General features: G+C 35.2%; 1 protein-coding gene across 3 annotated transcripts in view; it reads right to left on the bottom strand.

The window, feature by feature from the left end:
* Window positions 1-850: 850 nt before the first annotated feature.
* The window catches only part of tex10 (testis expressed 10), a 26,895-nt gene continuing 631 nt past the window's right edge, over window positions 851-27,114 (bottom strand). Inside the window, exons 2-17 of one of the 3 annotated variants that reach the window (XM_051130806.1) lie at window positions 26,836-26,886; window positions 26,129-26,335; window positions 25,515-26,023; window positions 25,217-25,426; window positions 22,879-23,125; window positions 22,678-22,790; window positions 22,006-22,265; window positions 21,785-21,923; window positions 19,307-19,476; window positions 18,070-18,247; window positions 11,656-11,744; window positions 11,434-11,567; window positions 3,918-3,998; window positions 3,651-3,820; window positions 1,243-1,453; window positions 851-1,071 (exon numbers count right to left, since the gene is read on the bottom strand). In XM_051130806.1, the coding sequence (XP_050986763.1) occupies window positions 961-1,071; window positions 1,243-1,453; window positions 3,651-3,820; window positions 3,918-3,998; window positions 11,434-11,567; window positions 11,656-11,744; window positions 18,070-18,247; window positions 19,307-19,476; window positions 21,785-21,923; window positions 22,006-22,265; window positions 22,678-22,790; window positions 22,879-23,125; window positions 25,217-25,426; window positions 25,515-26,023; window positions 26,129-26,311 (2,805 nt within the window). In that variant the 5' untranslated portion in view covers window positions 26,312-26,335; window positions 26,836-26,886 and the 3' untranslated portion in view covers window positions 851-960. Of the gene's footprint in view, window positions 1,072-1,242; window positions 1,454-3,650; window positions 3,821-3,917; window positions 3,999-11,433; window positions 11,568-11,655; window positions 11,745-18,069; window positions 18,248-19,306; window positions 19,477-21,784; window positions 21,924-22,005; window positions 22,266-22,677; window positions 22,791-22,878; window positions 23,126-25,216; window positions 25,427-25,514; window positions 26,024-26,128; window positions 26,336-26,835; window positions 26,907-27,114 lie in introns of all 3 variants that reach the window. The other 2 variants (XM_051130805.1, XM_051130807.1) reach the window with 2 other exon arrangements.

The raw sequence follows: 27,114 nt of genomic DNA, 5'->3' as shown, positions 1-27,114 counted from the left end.
CAATGAAGTCCATTATATGGAGAAAAATACTGAAATGCTTTCCTCAAAAATCATAATTTCTTCAGGATTGAAGACAGAAAGACATGAACATCTTGGATGACAAGGGGGTGAGTAAATTATTTGTGAATTGTTGTTCTGGAAGTGGAGTTCTCCTTTAAAAAAAATTACCAAATTTGACAGCTGAGTCTTTGTTTCATACCTACAGTAACCTGCTCTGTTTTGTCTGTCAGTGCATTTTCAGGTCCTCTTTGCTCCGGGATGTATTTTTCACTGTGTGAGACTGTAGCAACAGTAACTAAAGGAGCTTGCTAAATTGCTATTACTTCAGCTTTCAGCATCACATGATCTTCAGGCATTATTTTAATACAGATCTGGTGCTCAAAAAAAAAAAAAACATTCTTACTATTATTAATGTAAACTATTACATTTTCAGGATTCTTTGATAAATAAAAAATTCAAAAGAGCAAAATTTATTTGAAATATAATTTTTTTAAAAAAAATGACATCTTTGCTGTTACTGTTTATGAATTTACTGCATCCTTGCTGAATAAAAGTATTAATTTCTTTAAAAGAATCCTACTGGTCTCAAACTTTTAAATAGGAGTGTAAAAAAAAAACCTTGTAACCAATTTGTTCCCATTTTAAAATCATGATTGTTTCAGAAACATTCAAACAGCAGATGTTTGTATATTCCAGTTGCTTTGAGTAAATGCCACATTATTTCACACCACCTACATTTCTGTTGATTACCTGACAAAAACAGTGGTTATAAAAAAAAAAATCCCTCTTCAGGTTTGTATTAATAAATGTTTTTGTAATAAATTTAAAAAGCAAACATGAAAGAACCTAATCAACTCATTATCACAAAGTTTATTTTCTTCATTTTGTACAAAACGACTGGACTCAGAAAAACAAAGAACAAAAAAAGGTTTGAACAATGAACACTTTAATTGTCAGCGGTTAATAGATGTCCCTCATGCCCATGTTGGCCCGGTGACCAGACAGCGTCACGCTGTAGCAGTACAGCAAGTCAGTCAGCCACTGCTCTCGAGTCTCTCCACCATAGAAATGCTGTAAAAACACAAGCACAATAGTTAAGACAGTATCAGCAGCTCAAGGGGCACTGTATTATAAAATAAATTTTAAGTTGAAGTAAACATAATGCTAGTTTTATCTGCTGAAATTGATATATGCACTCATAAGCATATTCTGATGTGCCATAAGCCATATGTGTGTTTGTACCGTTAAGTCCTGTATGATATGTTGCAGTAGACTGGCATTGGCCATCATGTGGTTGCGTAATTGAGTATGCTGGAGAAGTAGTGACAGGATCTGTGCCAACACAGGGAGCTCCTCCTCACAAAGGTCACACACACGAAATGACTGCAAGACCAATCGCAGCAGCCTCGGTACTGTGCTCAACGCGGCAAAACATGCCTCCCACACTGCATCCCTGATGGAGAGACAGACAAATATAAGTTTTTATAACTACATTTTTTGTTTGGACAACTAGAGCATGGATCATGTATTTCTTTAATGCTCTGTGCAATGCTATGTGAAATATGATATATTAAGAATAAAAATAAATTAAAAAAAGATTATTTGAAAAAGGCCTCCAATCAAAATAAAAGGACATTTACAGATAACTTCAAGTTATTGGTGTTAATCTGGCACCTGGTGCTAAAATTCCTTAATTATCTGACAAACCCTATTTAACTGGTAACATTCCTCCAATTTTCACTGAGATTGCAAGATGACGGGCCGCTCTAAGGTGACTGAAATCCAAATGAAGGCCAAATGGATGACCCTTTCAGCCACTGCAAGAGACATTGGTCATTCCAAATCTGTGATTTCTCAAATACTGCAGGTTTACAGTGACACTAATTCATTCAAGTCCCTCAAAAAGGCTGGTTGTCCACAAGACAAATGCATGAGAAAACAGGATAATGCAGAGGGTTCATAATGAATGGGTTCAACACTGCAGCTGGAATTGCTTGACGGTTCAGTGCTGAACAGGGTAAGCATCTGTCTCACCATGTTTAGGAGATGTCGGACTGAAAGCGCACTCTGCAGTGACCAAGACTCTCATCAGCAAAAAGAATCAAAAGATTAAGCTCACATTTGCTGAGCAGCATGTTGTGTGAAGAGAGAAGAACTGGTCCAAAGTTCACATTAGTGATCAAATCAAGTTTAATTTAATTGGGTCTTATGGGAAACATTTTATGCTGTGTTAAACTGAAGAAAGACTGAAGCCCAAGTGCATGAAGAAGCCAGTGAAATGTGGAGGAGGAAGTGTTATGGTTTGGCAGATGTTTCTGCAGCAGGAGCTGGGCCTCTTATACAGCTACATGGCAGGGTGAATGCAAATGCTTATTAGAACCTTCTTCAGCAACATGTAGTTACTTCCCTTCAAGCATCTCCTAATCAGCCTGCAATTGTCATGCAAGACAATGGCCCTGTCACACTGCAAAATGGGTAAAGTGGTTCCTTAAAGTTAAGAGCATATTTATTTATTCAGAAATATTTGACATGGCTGGGCCAGAGTCCTGATCTAAGCTCAACTGAAAATCTCTGGCGACTAAGTTATGGCTAAGAAACCCACTAAAGTTCCAAACTATGGAAGAAATTGGAAGAAAGGTGGACTAAGATCACACCAGCGCAGTCTGAGAAACTAGTGATGTCCTGCAGCCGCAAATGTGCTGAAGGCATTCAAAGCAAGGGCCTCTACACTTCCTACTAATTTCTGACAGCTGTAACCCTCCAAACTTTCAGTTGTAATTTGCTTTCATGCAACAGTGGTTACTAATCTCTAATTCTGATCACTGTGTTTTCACAATAATACAAGTTTTTGTTGAAATGCCTTTGATATTCTGTCAAACATGTTAGTAGACAAGTGGTATACCTTCAGCTAATATTCCTCCAAATTTTGAATGACGAAGATAAACAATATTTCAGAATTGTTCTCTAATTTTGATCTCCACTGTATCTTTCAAATCTAAAAAATGAAATATTATCACAACAAACAGATGTAGCTGAACACCTATTTTTATTAATATATATGCAAAAGATGACAAGTTCATTTTGTACTGTAATGTAAACATGGACCATGTAACTTATACTGCAGTGAAAAAAGATGTAATTCTTGTTTTGTATATACATTTTACTGAAGAAAACATTGCATGTTATTGTTTTTAGTTCAGTTTTGTCTGTGTGACAATATGTTTGTTGATTGACAACCTTTGCTGGTGTTACAGAAGAATGAGTTGATTTGAATCATGTATGAAGTGTTTTGGTAGTTTTTATGCATTTTGGATGTGAAATTTACATTTGGGGCCAAGCTGAAAGTTGTGTGAAGAGTTTTGAAAAAGTGGCTTAAGTATTAAAAAATGTCACATCGTTTGCATAAAACTGTAATACTACTGCTGAATAATTTCTGACACAAACTTTATTTTTTAGGAATTTTAGGTGCATCAACACAACTTCATTGTGAAATGTTTTTGTTTTTTTTTAATATCCTGAATGCCCTTTTAGGACTTTCCCTCGTATAACTTATCTTTGCTGCATTATCAAACAGTTTTTCTTTGTGGTGAATAAATGTTACTCTATGCAAATATATGTAAGTGTGTGGGTGTGCGTGTTTGTGAGCACACCTCTTGCGGGCGCTCTGCTCCAGTTGTAGCAGCAAATTGAGCATGCTCAGGCAACAGTCAGACAGGAAGTGGAGGAGTGTGTCGCTAGGCAGGAAGTTGACATCCAGTAACCGGGGAACACACCTTAAAATCGCTGCACACACACAGTCTGGCACCACTGGCAGTCCACACTGCAAAGAGATGAAGAGAACGTCACCGCAGACCGTGTCTGGCTCCACTGCCCACTCGTATGCAAAACATTCAACAGAAAAACACGCATTTACTCACCAGATTCTTTATGATGGCGTTCTGTATCACGTCAAAACACTGTGCGCGAGATCCGAGAGTGTCCAGGCAGTGGCACACCTCCTATAAACACAGTGCAAAAATGGTTATGAACTGTGTAGGTAAATGAAGTCTTCAGAGTGCAAAATTAAGGCCGCTCTGAGCATGATCCTCCAAATTCTGCATAAACGTGCAATGTTTCATAAATGTGGTACAACCCAGAGGCAGCCCTGATGCTGCTTTGGTTCTGTGCATATGAAATGTGCCATCAATGGAGCCTTAATGTCATATTAAACAGAAACTGTGATCAACTTTTCTTAAATATTGATGTATATATCCAAGTGAAGCAGCATATTGAAGGAAAAAAGGGGGGTCCATAGGGAATTGATAGGATCATAGAAAATGAGTTTGTAAGCTAATCAAGCATTTTTAAAAAAGAATAATGATAATAATGATGTGCATTGATAAATCATTTATGATAATCACGGCAACATTCCAAAAATAAAATAAAATAAATTGTCAATTTTGATTTTATGGTAAATTTAGACTTTGTTTTTTTTTTTTAATAATGATAATGATGTGCATGGATAGATCATATATGATAGTCACTGCAACATTCCAAAAATAATAAAATAAAATAAAATAAAATAAAATAAAATAAAATAAAGTCATTTCTGATTTCATGGTAAATTTAGACTTTGTCTTTGACAAAGTATATATTTTACAGTTATTTTTTATTTATTAGTGTATTTTTTTATTACAATTCTATGTTCAAAAATAAATACTGTGTATATACACATTATACAAAATATGAAAACAGAGTATACATTTTATTAAAAATAAAAACTAACTTTTAAATTAGAAAATGTATACGGTCACTGTAAACAGAAATGTGAAATTCTAAAGTATATATTTTATTAAAATAAAAACATTTTGATTCTAAACAGAAATTATTCATTCCTGTTGCAGTCATATAAATTATAAAATAGTACATACTTAAAAAAATAATCAATAGAATTATACAAGAATTATATAAATAAAAATAAATAAATTATATTTGTGTGTGTATATATTATATACATAAAAGAGAAATATGAGACATGAAACATAACAAGGGCATTATTATTAGAAATATTCTATTGATTACAATTTTGTCAATTAAATTTCTCTCTCTATATATATATAAATTATAAAATAGTACATATTTAATTTACAAAAATTGTAATCATCAATTGAATTCTACATTTATAGATTTATTACATAAATAAATAAACAAATAAATAAATAATTGAATAATAAAAAAGTAAAAACAATTGTAATGAATAGAATATATAATTTTTTATATAAAAACCTACATATGTATGTATATGTCATATATACATATTTTATATATATATATATATATATATATATATATATATATATATATATATATACACACACATATACACACACACACACATATATATATACACGTGTGTGTGTGTGTGTGTATTAAATAGATATGAGACAGAAATGAAAAATAATACATACAGCCATTATAAAAATAAATATCAAATTTAAAACAGTAAGAAAATAGTTTGAAACTGAATTCTGCAAACGTTTATAGAAATAAAGCCAAAGGCTAGGCAAAAAAACAAACAAACAAAAGATTTTAGGAACACAAGTCATTTTCAGAGAAGAGTCATTTTACAGACTGAAAGCTGAGAGATGACACTTTTTCCTATCTCGTTCTACAAAGAACCTTTGAATTATACATCACAACATCTTAACATCTGACACACACACATGGTTTAGGTGAGACAAAAATAAATCCCCACTCCCAGACAAAAGAGAAGTCTGCAGAGAACAAAGAGTCCTATAGCACCACACACACCCACATATACAGTGACAGGCTCAAAGGGTTGTACCTCGGCACTACGGCCGGTCTGTCGTAATGGAAGTTGACACTGGACAGATTAGCGATGCCCTGCCACTCTCTGAACTGATATTTTATGAGCACAAACAATAAATAAGTGTGTGAGTGTATGTGTGTGTGTGAGAAATCTAATAGTGCTAATAGCATTAGAGCAGATTGGATTAAACAGATGAAGGCGGAGCGGAATGTCATTCAGAGCAGGTTATTATCAGACATTAATCAGGCTAACAGTGTTAAGAACACATTACGCATGCTTTAGATTAGAGACGCCTGATTGGCAATAAAGGAATGGACCCCCAGCAGCCATGCGCTCTCACTCTCACTCTCGCTCTCCCACACACACACACACACACCACTCAAACTTAATTTGATGCTAATTGCAACGCTATATATCTGAGAAACAGTAAGTGAGAATTTTCTTTAAGAGTGTGATGTGAAATCCCAATAGGATTAGAAGAACACCTTTTTTTTTTATTTAGCACATTTTTATGTTTTAGCACATTAGGATTTCTTATCAGAGCTGTAAAAAAAAAAAAAAAAAAAAAAAAAAAAAAAAAAAAAAAGTGCTAAAAGTTACTTAAATAATAAAAAACAAAATGGTTTGTATTTACTTGGTGTTTAACATATTCCAGCAATGTAAACGTAATAAAAAATTATATCATTATAAGATAAAAAATCTAACATGCAGCCACATTTAAAATGTAATGGCTATACACTACCAATCAAAAGTTTATGAACAGTAAGACTTTAAATGTTTTTTAAATAAGTTTCTTCTGCTCACCAAGGCTGTGTTTATTTGATCCAAAGTACAGCAAAAACAGTCAAAATGTGAAATATTTGTACTATTTAAAATAACTGTTTACTATTTTGATATATTTTAAAATTGAATTTATTCCTGTGACCAAAGCTAAATTTTCAGCATCATTACTCCAGTCTTCAGTGTCACATGAACCTTCAGAAATTATTCTAGTATGCTGATTTGCTGTTCAAGTTTTTAATCATCATTATTATTATTATTATCATTATCATCAATATTTAAAACAGCTGAATACATTTATTCAGGATTCTGTGAGGAATAGAAAGGTCCAAAGATCAGCATTTATCTTAAATAAAAAGCTTTTGTAACATACACTGTACCATTCAAAAGCTTGGACTCTATCTATCTATATCTATCTCTCTCTCTAAATATATATATATCTATATATATTTTATTTTTTTAGAAAATTATAGAAATTAATACTTTTATTTAGCAAGGATGATTTAAATGGATTAAAAGTGATGATAAGGACATTTACAATGTTACAAAAGATTTCTGTTTCAGATAAATGCTGCTCTTCTGAACTTTATATTCATCAAATAAACCTGACGAAAATCTACTCTGCTGTTTTCAACATAATAATAATAATAATAATAATAATAATAATGGTTTTTTTTTAACTAATGATGCTAAAAATTCAGCCTTGAAATCACAGGAATAAATTACATTTCAAAATATATTCAAATAGAAAACAGTTATTTTAAATAGTAAAAATATTTCAATATATATGGTACTGAGATACATCATCTGAAAGCTGAATAAACAGGCTTTCCATTGATGTGTGGTTTGTTAGGATAGGACAATATTTGGTCGAGATACAACTATTTGAAAACCTGGAATCAAAAGTTAAGTTTTCATATATTTACAATAAGAATTTTACAAAATATCTTCATGGAACAAGATCTTTACTTAATATCCTAATGATTTTTGCCATAAAAGAAAAATCAATAATTTTGTCCCATTCAGTGTATTTTTGGCTATTGCTACAAATATACCCCAGCGACTTAAGACTGGTTTTGTGGTCCAGGGTCACATATATGCCATTAATTTGTACCAAAGCACCAAATTTTTGGTACCAAAAAGTATCCAATAAAGAGTCTTTTTAAAGTAAATAGGTTGAAAGTGCAATTCACTAAGCCAACGTGCAAAATGCATTTTTCTACAGCAATTTTTTTTTTATTGTTAAATATAATTTCTAATTATAAGTTAAGTGATTAAGTTAAGAGAAAGTGTGTTCTGTGCTTGTGTACGTGAGGAGGGAATCAGGCTCTTTTCCTCATTAAGGCCCATTATTCTCCATCAGCCTCACCTGCTGGCATCATCTCTCCCGTCACTCCTCATTACCGTATCAACGGCGATGCCAGCCATCCCTCTACACCTTTACTGTCTGATTGACTTGGACACAAAAAATGAAAGTCCAGAGAAAATTGCATAGAGGAATTAGCTGTGTGTGAGTAGTAAAGGGAGGGAGGGGAGCAGTGAGAGTCAGCCCCTGGCCTGAGGGTGTGGTTTTGTTGGGTTTTAATTTCCGTGTAAAATGTCAGGCGGTGATGGTGTCCGCTGGCTGGCATTAGCATTTGCTTTAGCCAGGAGCGCTCTGATAACCAGCCCTTATTGAAATATGGAGACACCTACACCGGTGCGATGCGATAAACCTTCCCCTGCTCAACGAACTGGCCGTCTCCAGGGGGGAAACTAAAACACACTTGTGCGTTGAATAACAACCCAAGTGTTCCTGCACTGAATCAAGTGAACACCTGCTTCATGGTAGGAGTTGAAAAATACACACGGTTGGCATGAAACACGATGAGTGTGATTAAAAGGATAGTTCACCCAAAAATGCAAATGCGGGCAGAACCACGGAATCCAGTCATGAAAATGGAATTGACTGTATAATGTGGAATGTCATGGAATTTGCTGAATTCTGCATGAATAAATCACAACTAAGTCAGTACTCGTAACCCGTGTCTGGGAATATTAAGCTGCAAAAACACTATTTAAATATAAATCCAGCATGTTCTGCATGTCTCTGTGTGAATGAATGAGTGGTGCAGACAGAGTTTTCATTTACTACACGCATACTTAAGTGTGCGTGATGCTCGAACTGTTTTCAGCCTCTGTGCATTTAATGCTGCGCATTTTACGGAGGACTGTTTCCTGAACCTGGGAGAGTAGTCTACAATGCCCATTGTACACAAAGGGTTAAGGCTAAAAAGTGGGGGAAATTCCATCATTGCAAGGACAGTCTGGTGCTTCTGACTCACAGCCTGTAAGTACGTTTTCATATTTAAAGAATTTGCTACTGACTATCTAATACTAACAGAATTTTTGAGCAGTGCAGTGTAATGCTTGTTGTTTGTCATTTCTATGTTATGTTTATGCAACGCAATGCGGTAAAAGACAGTACAAGTCATTATAATCAGTAGTTATGTCCCAACTGGATGCAACAAATCTCATGTTTTGTCTCAACATGGTAAGTGGCATAACATTTCCATCACACGCTTGAGGTATTCGGCCAATCGCAACGCACCAGATAGCTGGTCAATCAGAGAACACCGCATTTTTCAGAACGATGAGCTTTGTAAAAACCGGAGAAAAGGCGTGGCAGAGGGGAGCAACAATAATGTACAGTATGTGGAAAAAAATGTGTTTTTTGAACCTCAAACCACGTAAACACATTGCATTACACCAAATACACAAAATAATGTTCTTTTTAGCAACATCATATGACCCCTTTAAAGGTCGTCACAATAAAAGTTTGGTTTAACTTGAAATAACTGTGACAAAAATATATTATTTAAAGTAATGATAGTACTAATACTAATAATACAATTATTATTAAAATATCATTTTTTAATGAATATTTAAGGAAAATGTAAATACACATTAGAGATGTTTAGAGATGCTGTTGATTATAAAAAAAAAATGAAACCATTAAAATGGAATCAAGAAAATGAATGGCAAACAGAATTTGGTAAAAAAATAAAATGAATTTAAGAAAAAATAAAACGTATTTCATAGGGCATTAAAATTTTAATTTTTGTTAAACTTAAAGTTTGGTTTAAAAAAAAACCTCAATTTAAGACAAAAATAAAACATTTCAAAGGGTCTTAAAAATGTAATTTTTGTAAAACTTGTAATAAATTGCTGTTAAATTGTGTACATTTCATGATTTCAATTAATTAGACATGCTTTTTGATTAAAAATAAAAGATTACATAGAGGCCCAACATTAGTTTTCCATTACAGTTTTCAAAAAAAAAAAAAAAAAAAGTAGTGCAAAAGTCTCCTGAAAATGTCTTTAAAGGGGTCATCGGATGCTAAGTTCACTTTTTCATGTTGTTTGAACATTAATGTGTGCTGGCAGTGCATGTACAAATCTACCCTATGATGATAAAAATCCATGCAGTGGTTTTTAATTAATCTGTAAAAATAATATCCCCTTTTTCAAATCGAGCCGTTCTCAGATGCCTGTCGTTGTGGCGTCACACCCACAGAGGCCGCTCCCACGATAGTTGATTGACATGAGCGTTTTACCTCAGATGAGCTGTGATAGTCTGCCCTCTTTGTTTCGATGCCGGAGCAGGGATGTAACTTAGACAAGAATATCTCAGATTGAGCGATTGAGGTGTTGTGTTGCTGGATGTAATAATGAACATAGTGGTCGTCATTTACTCCCGACATCTGAGCAACTGAAGATGCAGTAGATTACGTTTGTTTGTGAAGGGAATGCGCCTCATGATCTACATTAACGCGTCTATGTTCACGCGAATCATTCGTGATCCAGCTTCACTTACAGCAGAAGTAAGTATAAGGGTTTTTTTATGAATCTTTGCGATCGCCTTTCCTAATAAAGTGCTAGTTAGCAAGTTTGGCGGCTAAATGGCTAAATGCGGCTAAAGTAAACAGGCTCGTCTTTCCACAGACAGAAGAGAGGGGCGGGCAGAGCTCATTTGCATTTAAAGCAGCCTCGACCAGAATGAGCTGATTTTTGCAGAGCTGATTTTGGCAATGTAAAAAGGGTGTTGTTTTACACAACTATTGAGAACACAAATTAAGATTTTTTTGATTAAATCTGAGAGCTTTCTGACCCTGCATAGACAGCAACACAACTGACACGTTCAAGGCCCAGAAAGGTAGTAAGAACATCATTAAAATAGTCCATGTGACATCAGTGGTTCAACCGTAATGTTATGAAGCTACGAGAAGTATTCTAGTAGCTTCATAAAATTAAGGTTGAAACACTGATGTCACAGAATATTTTAGCAATGTCCTAACTTCCTTTCTGGGCCTGGAAACATTTTAGTCGCATTGCTGTTTATGGAGGGTCGGAAAGCTCTCGGATTTCATCAAAAATATTTAAATTTGTGTTCTGAAGATGAATAAACATCTTACGGGTTTGGAACGACATGAGGGTGAGTAATTAATGACAGAATTTCCATTTTTGGATGAACTATTCCTTTCATCTATCAGAAAAATGATTTGATGCTAAAAATTTAGTTTTGTGCCAGGTGAAAATACTGTGTAATGCAAATGCATCTAACCAACAGCAGACAGACAAGCGAACAGACACCAGAGCAATCAAATGATTGACACAAGCCAGACTAACTGACAGAACAGATGAGAGAGGAGAGAGATGCTCACAGGGGACAGAGTGGATGACAACAGGATTAGAAACATACGCCAGCGACTGACAGAACAGAACAACTGACATAACACAAGTTGTTGGAGCGACTAAAGGTGGAAAAAAAAGGATTGGCAGATAAAAGAGAGAGGGAAAATCACCTCCACTATATCCCAGTGGTGTAGGAACTGCTCCAGGGTGGTGGCGAACACGCTGAGGGGTGAGAGAGTGGAGGAGGGCAACAGGCCGTCTTCATCTGTGTCCTGCAGGGCCCGCAGCATCTCAGAGGAGAAACCTGAAGCACGGGATCATGGAAACACAGCTTTATCGATATCAAGTATTCTGTCGTTACTCATATCATTGAATTTGATGTGTGTGCGCACCTGTTAGTGTGGTGAAAAAGAAACTGAGGTAATCTACATCCTTCACCGGCACATCCTGTGAACTGCTCGACCAGCCACTCAGAGGAGACCTGCGGGGAAGCACACATGCATTACTGTGCAGCGGTCCGGCACTGATCCGCTCTCCCGTTACACATCTCACACTGTACTTGAGTGTGTGCGTGTGGTGAGAATGTCAGTCTAAAAATACGGGCCATCTGAGCTCCTTCATTTCCTTTGAAATCAACCTCCCGCCACAAACGCTCACCTTCAGTGAATGAGAACACTCACCGTATTAAGGAAATGCTGGGGTCATCCTTACAATATGACAGACAACGCTTACTGTTCCTTAAGAAGATTTTAAGACATCCCATGAACCCTCAGAGGTCTTTTTTACTTTTGCACAATAACTCCAGCTGAAGTTTTTAACTCCTAAAAACTTCACCTACTGAATCAAACTACACTCAGACCCAGTGGTATATGCTTTTTATTTATTATAAAAAAAAAAAAAAAAATTTGGAAGGATAGTCTTAGTTGTTTGTTTGTTTTGAGCAATAACTCCACCTTTAAACTTAAAACTCCACCTATTTAATCATAAAATAATTGAGAAAAAAACTGAATCACACACACACAAAAACTTTTTTTTACCCAATAACTCTACCTTTAACTCTTTAAAACTTCACCTATGGAATTAAATTGCTCTTTAACCCAGTGGTACATGCTTTTTACATGACTGAATAAATAAATAAATAAATAAATAAATAAATAAATAAATAAAAGAATGATTTTTTTGTTGTTGTTGTTGTTGTTTTTTTTACACAATAACTCCACCTTTATCTTTTAAAAACTCCACCTATTGAATCAAACTATACTTAATAAATAATAAATAAATAAATAACTTTTTTTGTATAAGGATATTTTAGTTTTATTTATTTATTTACTTATTTATTTTATTTTATTTTATCTTTTAAATAAAACTCCACCTGTTGGTTCAAACTATACTTTAACCCAGCAGTGGTACATCCGTTTCATAAAATAAATACATAAATAAATAAATAAATAAAACACTTTTTTTGTAAGAATATTTTAGTTTTATTTACATTTTCAATTTTTTTTGCACAATAACTCCACCTTTTACCCCTTAAACTCCACCTATTGAATGAAACTACACTTTACCCCAGAGGTACATGCTTTTCATCAAGATAAATAAATAAATAACACTTTTTTTTGTAAAGATTTTATTATAATTTTTTATTTTTTTTGCACAATAGCTCCACCTTTAACTCTATAAAACTCCACCTGTTGATTCAAACTATACTTTAACCCAGTGGTACATGCTTTTCATAAAATAAATAAATAAATAACTTTTTTTTAAGGATATTTTAAGTTTTATTTATTTTCATTTTTCATTTTATTTTCATTATTTTCATCTTTCTGCACAATAACTAATAATAAAAAATTAAATAAAAAAAAAAACAAGAAACTTTTGTGTAGGAATTTTAATTCTTTTTTTTTTTACCCCTCAAACTCTGCCTATTGAATGAAACTACACTTTGACCCAAACATGCTATTCATAAAATAAATAGATAAATAAATAAATAAATAAATAAATAAACAAACTTTTTTGCAAGGATGATTTTAGTTTTTTTTTTTTTTTTTTTGCACAATAACTCTACCTTTAACTCCTTAAAACTCAACCGATTGAAACAAACTACACTTTAACTCAGTGGTACATGCTTGTCATTAAAAATAAATAATACTGTTACAAATGATTTGCATTCTAAACAAATGCTGTATTTCTTGAGCAGCGAGTAATCATTTTAAAATGATTTCTGAAGGATCACGTCTGAAGTCTGGATTAACATCTGTTGAAAATTCAGTTTTGCCATCACGATTAAATTACATTTCAAAATATATTAAAATAGTAAACAATTACTGTATTGTAAAGCATTTTTGATCAAATATACACAGCCTTTGTGTGCATAAGAGATGTCTTTTAAAAACACTTTTAAATGTTTGAATGGTAGTGTATTTAAATGCATATAAATATTTAAAAATTAAAAAAAAAAATTTAAATATTTAAAATATAAAAATGTAAATATTTAAAAAAAATATATGTAATTATATTTATATAAACATTAAAACTGAAGTACATAATTTAGCAGCAGTGAGTAGAACTGGGGGAAAAAGTAAATGTTTCCATTCTTCAAGGAAGCCAAACTATTAACAGCTCATTGTTTCTCCGCATAAAGCTGAAAATTATTACACACAGCACCTTTAAACTATGAAATGTTGCCAACTGAAGTACCAGCAGCTTTTGTAGACATTTCTCAGCTGGTTCGTAACAGTTAAAGTCTGCAAATCACCCAGATAATTGCTGTGATCAAACACAGAGTGCAGAAGAACCAAGAGGTCACCGCCAGGACCTTCAGGTCAGTCCATCACGAGCTCCATGTGTGGCTGTGCTTCTATATGTGTGTTCAAGGCTTCAGTGGGAAAGTTTCTGAGAAGGAAATCAGAGAGAACCAATGTGTGTGTGTGTGTGTGCCTGTGATAAAGCTATTCAAGGACAATCCACGCAGTCTTATGATTCTCCCTTATAGATGTGGATCAGTCTCGAGGCCAATAAAGTGAATGAATATCTGATCTTTTACTTGTTTTGATTTCATTTCTCTCGTGTGGAATGAGCATGTGCTGGACTTCCTTAATACATACTGATTGGCTCATTTCCCATGAACCCATTAGTATAAAAGAAGCCAGACAGACACACACACATACAGAAAGATGCACAGAGGGAAAAATATCCTACCGTTCATTGTCTTTCTGTGTGCCAACCACACACACACACACAAAAATCGCTATACTATTAACCATTCTTGTCTAAGTTTAGCAACACTTTCTGAACCCGATGGCCACCATTCAAAACTCTTTAAGAGTTAGTCGTTTCACTGATGTGATCAAAGCTAAATTCTTGTGAAGGACAGAATGTTCGGTTCATGTTGTTCTGAGGATTGGCTCTCTTAACGGCATGTCACGCAGTTCTGCCATGAACAGAAGCGGCCTTAAGTGATGCTTCACTTATCGCGGAGGAATCCTGTCGCGGGGCCAGACTTTTTCAAAAGTGCAGTCGGTGTGAATTCACTTGCCGTAGCATTTGTTTTGGAATTTTGGTGTGACTCTGAACTTGACTATCGTTCTGTGTTTTTTGAAAAGAGTAATACTGCCCTCTGTAGGTGTTCGAACACATTTAGCCAAATCTTGTTCTTATGAGCAAACAGAGAGACCGGAGAAAAGGCAGCGTATCCAAGATACACTCACACACGTCACACGGGGACTCAAAGTCACACACTCAGTGTGTTCTCAAACATTGCTCCCATTAGGATTTGAGGGGAAACCACAAATAAAAGAGTGGCTTTAGGCTAGTGACTATAAGAAAAGCAATGGGGACACAGCATGTCACGAAGACACACACGCAGGCACAAACCCTAAGGCCCTCAGCATGCAGAGGAACTCACAAAGGAATATTCTGTCAATCAGCCACAAACAAGTAACAGACTGTTGATTACTCACCCTGCAACAACTCAACTAGTAAAAAAAAAAAAAAAGTCAAACTTGGATGCTTATCATTCCAGTCCTCTTATAAGACGCTCACCACTTATACTCACAACATTTGAAATGATAAAGTGCTTTTTATCATTATAAATGTAGAGCTTTTATATAGACATGATTTTGATGTCTTTTGTACGTGAGATGTAGTATTATGTATATTCTATGATTGTATTTATTAATATTTAGTATTATCTTTTATTTATTTTTATTTTAATGTAGTATTTTTAGTGCTTTATTTTAGTTAGTGGTCAAGGCAACATTTGTATAAAGCATAAAACGCTTTTTGTAAATGTTTTTATAAAAGTATAAAATATTAATTACATAAAAATATATATTAAAGCTGAAACCTGGTGCTACATTTTGTGAAGAAAACAACATACTTGTAATTCATATCCTTTTTTTGTTCGCTTTACTTTTTTCTCTTTTTTGCATTTCCTTTATTTCAATTAAACATTAATTTTTTATATTTATAGTTAAATTGTTCAACAATAAAACTACTCAAAATACCCATCCCCCCTCTTTTCCTGAAGGCACCCTCACTATAAACAACATTTCTGAAAACCTTCGTGGCAAAAACTTGCAAAATACTAAGTGTTATGTCTTTTGTATGTGATGTGTAGTATTATTTTAGTATCATTTACATTCTTTATTATAGTATTTATAAATATTTTGTATTAGCTTTTATTTTCATATTTGCATTTTAAGTTTTAGTCATTCTAATACATAATTTTGTCATTAAAATGTTTTTTTTTTTTTTTAGCTTTTATTTCAATTTAGAATTTGTTTTAACTAATTTTATTTTAGTTAGTGGCCAAGGCAACATTTCAAATTTTTTCAGGTTCAGTTTTAATATTTTTAACTAATATTTTATTCCAGCTTTATTTCAATTACTGAAAACAATTTTAATACTTTTAGTTAACAATAACAATGTTGATGAGGCAACAGTTTCTAAATAAAATAGCTTTTAGTAAATATTTATATAAAATCATATTATTACATAAAAAATATATATATATATTAAAGCTAAAACTTGATGTAATGTTTGTAAAGAAAACAGTATATTTGCATTTTTTTATTTTGTACTTTTTCTCTTCTTTTTCGCACATTTATTGCCTTTTTACCTTTAATTAAATTGATTACTAAGGGTGGGAATCTTTAGGTACCTGATGATTCATGATTCGATTAAAAATCGATTCACAATTTTATGATTTTTAATCACGATTCACAGTTTTTCCATCACATTTTTTGTGCACAGCGGACATCAAATGCACCAGTATTTTGATACAAAAGCACACCAGTCTATAGTATGGGTAGTCCTGACTCAAGAAATTATTGTTTCCTAATAACTATTATCTTGCTAATAAATCACAAATATTTTACACTTCCCATTAGGGATGTCCCTGAATCCGAATACCGTGTTCGGAAAGGAAATGGCATGTACTACAGAACCCCTAAAGGGAATAAATACGAGATGGGAGGAAAAAGAGTTACTCTGATGCTTTCTCTCACAATTATATTGTTGGGTAATTATTAATAGCCATTATTAATATGCTCGCTTTTTACTTTCACTTTCGAGATTCGCGATCGCACGTACAGTCTATACATGGAGTGGCAGTACCTACCACACATTTTACAAGATTAGATGTTTGTCAGTGGTGCTTAGGATCTGCAAATCATTTTATGCAATTTAATGTAACAGGCAACGCTAGCAGGAAGCTAACCATGTCCCTTTAGTGGTGTAGAATGCATTGTTTGTTTTCCGTGCCTTTGCAAACACGGATTCAGGCGCTTCCCTACTTCCCACAAAAACAAAAGATCAATAATTACTTGCCCTTGACAAAAATGGGTCAGGATGTATTTGTTTTTCTTCCTCCATTGCTGTTGCAGTTGGTATTTTGTTCTGACATCATCATGTTGTTATTATTAGGCCTAAGCTAGACTATTATTATTGTTATGAACTAGAAAATCGATTTTTGAAATTTGTGAATCAATGCGAATCGCTAGAAGACTGAATCGTGATTCAAATGTGAACAGATTTTTTCCCCCACCCCTATCGATCACTTACATGTTAAATTATTCAACAACAAAACTGCCCATCCCTTCTGCTTTCATGAAGGCACTCTCACTATAAACAACATTTCTGAAAACCTTCTTGACAAAAACTGCAAAATACTAACAGTTTTTGCGATAACCCTGAATACACTGAACTAACTGCAGTATGACCTCTGCCTCACTGCACAGTGACTCGTGGCTCTGTTCCACCTCATTACGGCCAATCACAGGTAATGGCGAGCGGTCACGCCCAATCAGAGTTAAGTGGGTGAATTGGCCATCCTCTGATCGAGCCGCACAGCAATTTAACCTGATTGGTTAAATTGTTTGATTCTATTAGCAGTAAAAACTCTGAGACTGCTGTCTCCTCTCGGCAGTCGTAGAAAACAGAGTCACATTTTAAACATATCAGTCAGATGCAGACAGATATTCTTGTCCAGGTCTCGGACAAACATGCACTAATACATGTATTTTTCTGCTTTAGCAAGAATTATGTTAAGTAGCTCTTGACTAATGAAAACTACACACGCCGTTTAACAAAAATGTAACAACAAATGCACTGTCTTGTAGACAGTGAAACAGCTTACTAGGTTTAAAAGCGGTGTTCATGTGTTAACAATACCACACACGGTTCTTTTTTGCCTGGCATTTTACACCCATGTACCCCTGGGAAATCCAATCTCTGATGTCCCAGAGCGGAACACTGGAAGCTTTAGAATTGCATTAGTGAACGGTGATGTGTCATAACCCTCATACCTCAGGTGTACGGTGCGTAATAGCATGGTGGCCAGGCTAGCCGACACTCTCCCAGTGTTGCAGACCTGACTGAGACATGCCAGAAGCTCTGCGGGAAATGCTGGCAGGAAGTGGAGAATCTGAACCAGCGTCTTCTGGGATTCCACAGGCAACACCACCACACAGCCCTCCTGTGGATCTGCAATGGGAGACGTACATATAATATGTGACCCTGGACCTCAAAACTAGTCATAAGTAGTTTGGGTATATTTGTAGCAATACCCAAAAAAAACATTGTATAGGTCAAAACTATCGATTTTTCTTTTATGCCAAATATCATTAGGATATTAAGTAAAGATCATGTTCCATGAAGATATTTTGTAAATTTCCTATCATAAATATATCAAAACTTTATTGTTGATTAGTAATATGCATTGTTAAGAACTTTATTTGGACAACTTTAAAGGTGATTTTATTAATATTTAGATTGTTTGCACCCTCAGATTTCAGATTTTCAAATAATTGTATCTCGGTCCTATCCTAACAAACCGTACATCATTGGAAATCTGATTTATCCAATTTTATTTTAAAGAAAAAAATTTACCCTTATGACTGGTTTTGTGGTCCAGGGTCACATATATATCACACAGAACAACATAAACAGAAAAATGTTAATATAATAGATCTGCTATTCTTGTAAAATTTTTTACACCATAAATTGTCTAAAATAAAATAGTACTAATGAATAGAAAACTACTGCCATATTAAAAATTCTGAATTTCTTCCCTTAGAAATTTCTGGCTCATGGTGAATTGCCCTTGTAGGTCTATTTTGAGAATGATTATTCAGTCTAAATGTGAAACTTGAGAAAGGAAAGAGCTCCCCCTAGTGACACATTTACATATCTGCTAAAGCTCAACAGTGAACGAATGTCTGAGCATGAGAGGGAGAAAGAAAAAAAAAAGCAAGAGAGAAAGAAGTTTGCCCTGTCAGTGATCACAGATAGACAGACATTATTAGCTGCTGACGCACGCTGCTGATGTCATGAGTGCTAACACACACAAAGAGAGCGCTGTGCTCCCGAAACACAAAACTACTGAGAGCTTATATCACACTCAGAACCGGAGACGCCACCACTCTAATGCTCACCCTCACTACTGCCCAATCCCTTATGCAAGCCTTTTTCAAGCACACACACGTTATAGTATTGAGAGAGTATGTTAAACAGTTGTTTGTGTATATTAGTATATATTATTACCATAAATACTGCAAGCATTTTTCTGAAGACTCTGCAGAAGGTCTTTATTGCCCCTCGCGGCAGCTGGATGGATCGTCTCTAGCAGTTGCGCTGAGAGTTGAGGATTCCTGCTGCCCAGCTGAACCAACTGTACTGGCAGTGACGCCAACCAACGTGCCAGAATCCTGCTCCTAAAAAAGAACAAGACTTCAGACTTCTCATTGTCACAAGCTGCATTTCTAGACTTAAATAATAAAAAGAGTCTGAGGGAGTCTTTAATTCACTTGAATACAATTAATTTCACAAACCTGGACACATGGAAAACTGACAAACTGATAGAACAACTAAAAAGACAGACTACATGAAAAGAAAATATAAACATTAAAGGGATAGTTCACCCAAAAATGAAAATCCTGTCATTACTTACCCTTGTGTCGTTCCAAACCCATAAGACCTTCACTCATCATCTGAATACAAATTAAGATATTTTTGATGAAATCTGAGAGCTTTCTGACCCTGCATAGACAGCAGCGCAAAGGACACATTCAAGGCCCAGAAAGCTAGTAAAGACATTGTTAAAACAGTCCATGTGACATCAGTTGTTCAGTGCTCCGAATTTGATTAAAAAAAAAACCTTAATTTGTGTCCCGAAGATGAACAAAGGTCTTACGGGTTTGGAACGACACGAAGGTGAGTAATGAATGACAGAATTTTAATTTTCAGAGATCAGGGTACAGGGTGTCACCAAAAAATAAATAAATAAATTCCGATCTTACTTTTTAACAGCAAATGACACTCTAGGCTAGTTTTTAACAGCACACTCAAACCGCTCACAAGAGCGCTTCCGCGTTCAACAGAGTATGTTAAAGGAGAAGTTCACTTCCAGAACAAAAATTTACAGATAATGTTTTCTGAGGAAAACATTTCAGGAATTATCTCCATAATGGACTTCTATGGTGCTCCCAAGTATGAACTTCCAAAATGCAGTTTAAATGCAGTTTCAAATGTCCACACTAATACATTTTCGTTTGAAAACACATCTTTTTCTCTCCGTTTTGGCCTTCCGTCCACACTGAGACGGCGTTTTTGGTCAAGGAAAACGGAGCTTTTTAAAAACGCTCTTCAAAGTGGATACATTTGAAAACTCAGTTTTTGCGTTGCAGTGTGAACTGTGAAAACGGAGGCTTTTGAAAACAATGGCGCATGTTTAGTCATGTGACGCATATTGTACCAATAGATATCCATGTTTATACCGGTAATTGTGGCTGTTATGTGCTGTTCACTCTCACACTGCTGCTAAAGATATATTTGTACACTCTTCCTATTACAGTTCTAAAATGATGACAGAAAATGTACTTACAGTTGCTATCCTGACTCCTGCAGCTAACCGTGAGGGCAGCTGCTTTTTAGATCAAACATGAGAGCGCGCGACACGGACGCGTTTGTGAATGATGAGATATTTCTGTAAATAAAATGATCCTGCCAAGAACTGCGTGAAAACTTATTATGTCTCTTCCGTCTGTATCATCTTAATGAGTTTTTACGCATGCGCAGTATGGCGAATTTAACGTTTTCCTACGTTTCAGTGTGGATGAGAAACTTTTGGAAAACGCTTGAAAACGCTAGCGTGGACGGAGATCATTTTAAAAAGAAAACTCAGTTTTCAAATGTATCCAGATTAACGTAGACGTAGCCCATGTTCCTGGAGGCCCCCCCAGCACAGCATGTTTTCCATGTCTACTTAAATCAAACACACCTGATTCAGATCATCAGCTTATTAGTACAGACTCCAAGAACTAAAATGGGTTTGTCAGATAAAGGAGAGATGCAAAATGTGCAGTGCTGGGGGGCCTCCAGGAGCGTGGTCGGGAACCACTGCTCTAAACGATCCCAGCCGAGCAAGACCTCCCATCTCATTTTTTTCTCCAACTTCAAAGTCGTTCTACATCACTGTTTTACCTTTTTTTGTAAAGGGCGTTTGATCTTCTTTGCTTTTCACTTTGTAAACACTGGGTCAGTACTTCTGAAGTTGGAGAAGAAAATGAGACCCGGTATTGACCTGGAGTGTTTGAGGTTAAAAAGTATATAAATTTGTTTAGAAAATGACAGATCATTTAGCTAGATAAGACCCTTCTTCCTCAGCTGGGATCAATCAGAGCTCTTTGAAGCTGCATTTAAACTGAATTTTGGGCACCATTGAAGTCCATTATATGGAGATAATTCCTGAAATGTTTTCCTTAAGAAACATAATTTCTTTACAACTGAAGAAAATGAAAGAAAGACAAGAACATCTTGGATGACAAGGGGGTGAATAAATTATCTGTACATTTTTGTTCTGGAAGTGAACTTCTCCTTCAAGTGGTTAAATGTACTCACTTCAACCTTTTCAAACTTTATGAATGATTATTTTAGGTTCAAGTGGTGTGTGTGTTAGGAGAATCACGATACATTCGGATTTATTGTGACAGCCCTGGATAAAAATGGGTGGTAGGCACCTACCGGGCAATATGAGGATGGTTCTGATGCTCTTGAATGTAGAGCTGACTGAAAAAGCGCAGCAGCAGAGTGCGGATGCTCACAGCCAGGTTCCTCTGCTGGTACTGGACAAACACAGCCTGCAGGAGATCATCTGTCACCACTGAAAACACACACATATGGATTTTAAATTCAGCAGACCTTTATTAAAAAGCAAAAAATTGTCCAGTGTAAACTGGCCTCACCGCGGCTGCGCTGGGTGACAATCATCCTCCACACCACCTCCAGTAAGGCTGCCAGGTGCTTTAAGCTCAGCTTGCCCCCATTGGACAATGTCTCCCTAATAAATACCCTGATTGGTCCAAGCCAGTCAGCATCTTCGGCTCCTACGTGGTCCTGGCCCCTAAGACTGAGTGTCACCATAACTTGGCACAATGTCACGTTTAGGGCCAGTGGTTCCACATTGGTGCCAGCAACCGATCCAGCTGCTACCTGCTGCCTAATCCTGAAGACAAAAATAGAGAGATAATTACTAATTACCCATTATAGATCAGGTCTATCCACCTTTATTTCAGTGCGAAAGTAAACCTATGGGTGAGACTTCCACCAGTACACTACAAACTAGTGTGCTCATAATTAAGATTAAGATAATTAGGATACATTAAAAAAAATATGGAAAGACACGTTAATTTGCAATATCAAGCCGCAAAACAAGCTGTTTTGTACAGCTAAAAATAGCTGGACGTGGATGAGACCGCAAGCCAGATACATAAAATGTACAAATGCTCATGCCCACTCTTATGGTGAGAAAAAGGTGGATAGGTCTTATGGGTTTAAAACGACATGAGGGTAATTAATAAGTAACAGAATTTTGGGTGAATTATCCCTTTGATAAAACATTTGGAATTTTTAGTCACCTCTTTCCATCAGCTTTCTTCTTGTGTCTTGCCACCTCCAGCAGTCCATAGGGAAAGTTCTTCATGAAGTGGTGTTTGAAATCTGTCAGGTATGAATTCCGGAACCAGGCGTCCTGCACGGTGCAGTGGAAACAGGGTTTATGTGATAGTTTATGTGGCTATGTAAGTTCAGCAATGCTGCTGCAGTGTAAGTGCATCTACCAATATGTCCTGTTGGTCTCTCTGTGGAGTAAGTCTTCTCAGTAGCTGCAGTATGGTGAGGATTTGGAACATAAGAGCCATGGCCTCCGCTGAGAGCAAGTGGCCGCTATCTGTCTGCACACGATCTCCACCTGCCGCCTCCACCCAGATCTCCAGCAACAGGGGCACCAGGGTTCCTGCAAAGCCCTGCACGGTCTCAGCCGAGCATAGTTCCTTATTCATTCCAGCCCCTGCCTTAGAGTCCGGCCTGTACACAACCAACATAACAAGGCCTTTCTGTCTTTCGATTCAACTGAAAAGTGTAAATTTTCGCAATATAATGGTACTAAAAAAGCAGTGCAGTACACTACTCCTGTGCAAATTTTGTTTCCTGACCATGATTACATTGTTTAGGCAGTGTGACATTTGGTTTATTTTGTAATTTATAATACATCAAATCCCAATGGGAGGACAAAAGTGGAAGTGTATGGAAAAGTTGTTAAATTAGCTCCTGTAGTTGAAACAGCAGAGCATTTTTTTTTTTTTTTTTTTTTCCGCTGAATGCAATGTAAGTCACTTTAGATAATGTAAGTGTTATTTGCTAAACAAGTGCAGATGTGACAAAAAAGATACAAATTTGCAACAGTTATTTAAAATTTAGTAGATTTAGTACATTTTGTGCGAGCAGATATGTGGTTTCATTAGTTAGCTGTCTAACAATCTGACATCACAATAAATTTTCTCTTTAAATCACAAGTAATCTTTGTTATGTCTGGTTAAAAAAACATTAAAGGAACGATTTATCACACTGTTCACCAATATTAACCCATTAACTACAAAATATTATGAGATGAATTGTAAAATCATTGAATTGTTAAATCTACTGTCTGCTCTAGTTTCATTTCACTAGTCATATACAACTGTTTACTTGTTGCCAAATTATGAATTTAGTTACCAGATGCTGGTATTGTACTGAAGACAAATTTTTGGGATCTAATCAGTTTTATTCTATACAAAAACATATAACTAGCTATAGAGGTTCATACTTGAGGTACCCAAAAGAGCTTTGTTACATCAAACCTTAAACTAGAAATTAATAAGGAACTATAGTAAAAAGTGAAAGAAAGTGGTTAACCCTGGTTCTCTTCATTTAATATTTAAATATAATATTAAAAAAATGACTTTGCAATATGCCGTTAAACTTCCTAAAATGTATGCTTGTCCTTGTGCCACACCCTAAATCTTGCCATTATTGTCCGTCACTAAAAATGAAAAATAACGTCTTAAAGTAATGCAAAAAAAAAAAAAAACACTAGAAATGTATTTATCCTTTTTATTCGTTTTGTTTATTTATTTGTTTATTTTTTGATGATACACTGCCTTTCAAAAGTTTGGGATCAGTACTATTTTTAATGTTCTATAAAGAACTCTTTTCTGCTCAACAAGGCTGATTTATTTAATTAAAAATACAGACATGTAATTTCTGAAAAATATTGCAATTTAAATAGTGGTTTTCTATTTTAATATACTTTAATTTTCAGCATCATTACTCCAGTCTTTAGTCTCACATGATCCTTCAGAAATCATTCTAATATGCTGATTTATTATCAGTGTTAGACAGTTGTGTTGCTTTGATCCTTTTTTCAGTATTCGGCATTTATTTAAAATATATTTAATACATCTTTTTTTTGTATCAATATACACTACCATTCAATGTTTGGGGTCAGTAAACATTTTCTTGCTTTCTGTTTGAAAGAAATTAATACTTTTATTCAGCAAGGATGTTTTAAATTGACAAAAAATTCATCGTAAAGACTTATATTGTTAGAAAATATTTCTATTTTGAATAAATGTTGTTCTTTTTAACTTTTTATTCATCAAAGAATCCTGAAAAAATATTCCAAAAAATATTAAGCAACACAACTGTTTCTGACATTGATAATAAATCAGCATATAAGAAAGATTTCTGAAGTGTCATGTGACACTGAGAGTAATGATGCTAAAAAAAAATTCAGCGTTGCATCACAGGAATATATTCTATTTTAAAGTATATTAAAATAACATTTATTTTAAAATGCAATAACATTTCATAATATTACTTATTTTCTGTATTTTTGATCAAATATATGTACCTTTGATGAGCATTAAAAAAACATTACAAATATTACCGATCCCAAACTTTTGAATGGCAGTGTATATTGCACGGCAAGCCAAATCAAACATCATCAGGCCCTAGTTTTGGCACCTCTGATATAAACAAATAACTTTCATGCAAAATATAGTCTGTTTATATGCAGGACATACTGATAATGGAAAGAGAAATGAGTCTGCAATCATTTACTGTAACAATTAAACATACCTAAGCTTATAAGCAGAATGTGGGGTCGGAACGGCTCCAGAGTTTTCAAACATTTGGATCTTGCCCTTGCCAAAGACATGATCCTCCCAACTCACATCTACAGGTTTCACCGAGCCTTTCTCTCCAGCCCACATTCCAAGGCCAATCCTGCTAGTCACACCTTCCTCCAGAGGTCTTTCCTCAACAACTGCCTGGAGAAAACTGCCCAACCTGAACAAATACACAAATTATTAGCAAACTACACAGAAGGAATAGAGAGGAAAGGACAGAAGTTATTTTATTTTTTAAGATTCAATACCTCAGCAGCACAGTGAGCCTCCACTGCTGTGCTGTTATTTTGCGATTTGTGCTGATAGTCAGAGCAAAGCCCCCTTTTCCGGATTTATCCTGCCCTGTTCCAGATTTTCGCTTTTGGGAGATGAGCTCTAGAAAATTTGTCAGAAGTACCGTATGTCTCTGAGACAGAAGTCCAGGATAGTGCTCCAGCAGCACATCCAGGACCCGGAGAGCATCTTCCTGGATGGCTTCTGATATGTGAGTCATGGCACAAGTGAGGTGGGCGCTGAGCAGGGGGAAGAAGGGAGCCACGCGTTCGGCAGGGATGCACTGAGCAATGAAACGCAGCAGACGCACCGCAGCTGCTCGCACAGAGCCATCTTTGTCGGTGAAGAGTGCCGCCACCTCAGAGAGCACCGCTGATGCATGTAGCTCAATCAGTGTAGGCTGAGCTGACAGCAGCTCCCGCAAACCCACCAGAGCTCCCTGCTTTATGTTACTGTTGATGTGGTGGAGCTTGGACAACAGATCCTGAGAGAGTGAGAGAAATATAGGGATGATTAAAACTATTTTGCCCCTCTATAATGAACCACAGAAAGATAAGGGTCAAAGTGTGACACTGTGCATTTTATATACCTTAATGTCAAGCTTCCTGTTTGTCGTCGGCCCCGAATCCGCATTCTTTAGCTGCTCTGGTAAATGGATAGCTTTGGATTTGAAGTTGACGTTTGTTGCATTGTCTGCTTTTGGCTTCTTTTTGCCAATCTTTAGCTGAACTTTCTGGAAATCACCTTGCCTTTTTTGCTTTTTTGTTTTCATCCTTCAGTTGTTATAGAAAAATAACTGTGACAAAAACAAAACAGTTATATTGGTTTTACATATAATAAATTAATATGGACATTTTAGAATAAATAATGAACATAATCATCTTCATAATAACTTAAGTTATTCACAAAATAAAATCGATGTAAAAAGCAAATGTTATAAGAACGGAAATGTGAAAATTGCACCGAACAAAATATGCAATGTTTGATCCTGATAGTTTTACACATCATTTGCTTTGCACTAGAATTGTACGTTGAACTAGAAATTCACAATATCCACCATGCAAGTATCACTCAAAAATCAGTTAATGTAATTATTTACAGCAGCAGATGTGTTTTATTACGTATGTATAATAAGCTGTAAACACACGTTTGATTTTGTTTATATCAGTATGCTTATGCGTGGTATTACGCAGCCATAAACATCAGCGATTAATCACATTGCACAAAATCATTTACCCAGTTTAAATACAAATACCACAATAGAGCTAAAACTTTAGATAAGTTTATTTCACTGACCACAGATATTCACTCGTGCTGCTGTTGAGCCATCAGGGGGTCCATCAACCTCTGTTGAGAAAATGGTCTGGCTAAAGAAATGCCTGATTAAATTTAACACCGCAACTTTTTTATTTTAAAGCTTGCTATATAAATACAGATGTTAAAGCACTTGTAATATATTTAGTTTTAATGTAAATATCTGTATACAAACTGCAAATTACAGTCACAAATTAAGATTGATTCAATCTTTGTCAGGAGCCAAACAAAGCTCGCTTCAAAATAAAAGTATTGGTTGTG

The sequence above is a fragment of the Labeo rohita genome, chromosome 16 (genome assembly GCF_022985175.1).
Source record: "Labeo rohita strain BAU-BD-2019 chromosome 16, IGBB_LRoh.1.0, whole genome shotgun sequence".
NCBI classification, from domain to species: Eukaryota; Metazoa; Chordata; class Actinopteri; order Cypriniformes; family Cyprinidae; genus Labeo; species Labeo rohita.
This window is presented reverse-complemented; position numbering and strand designations above follow the sequence as displayed.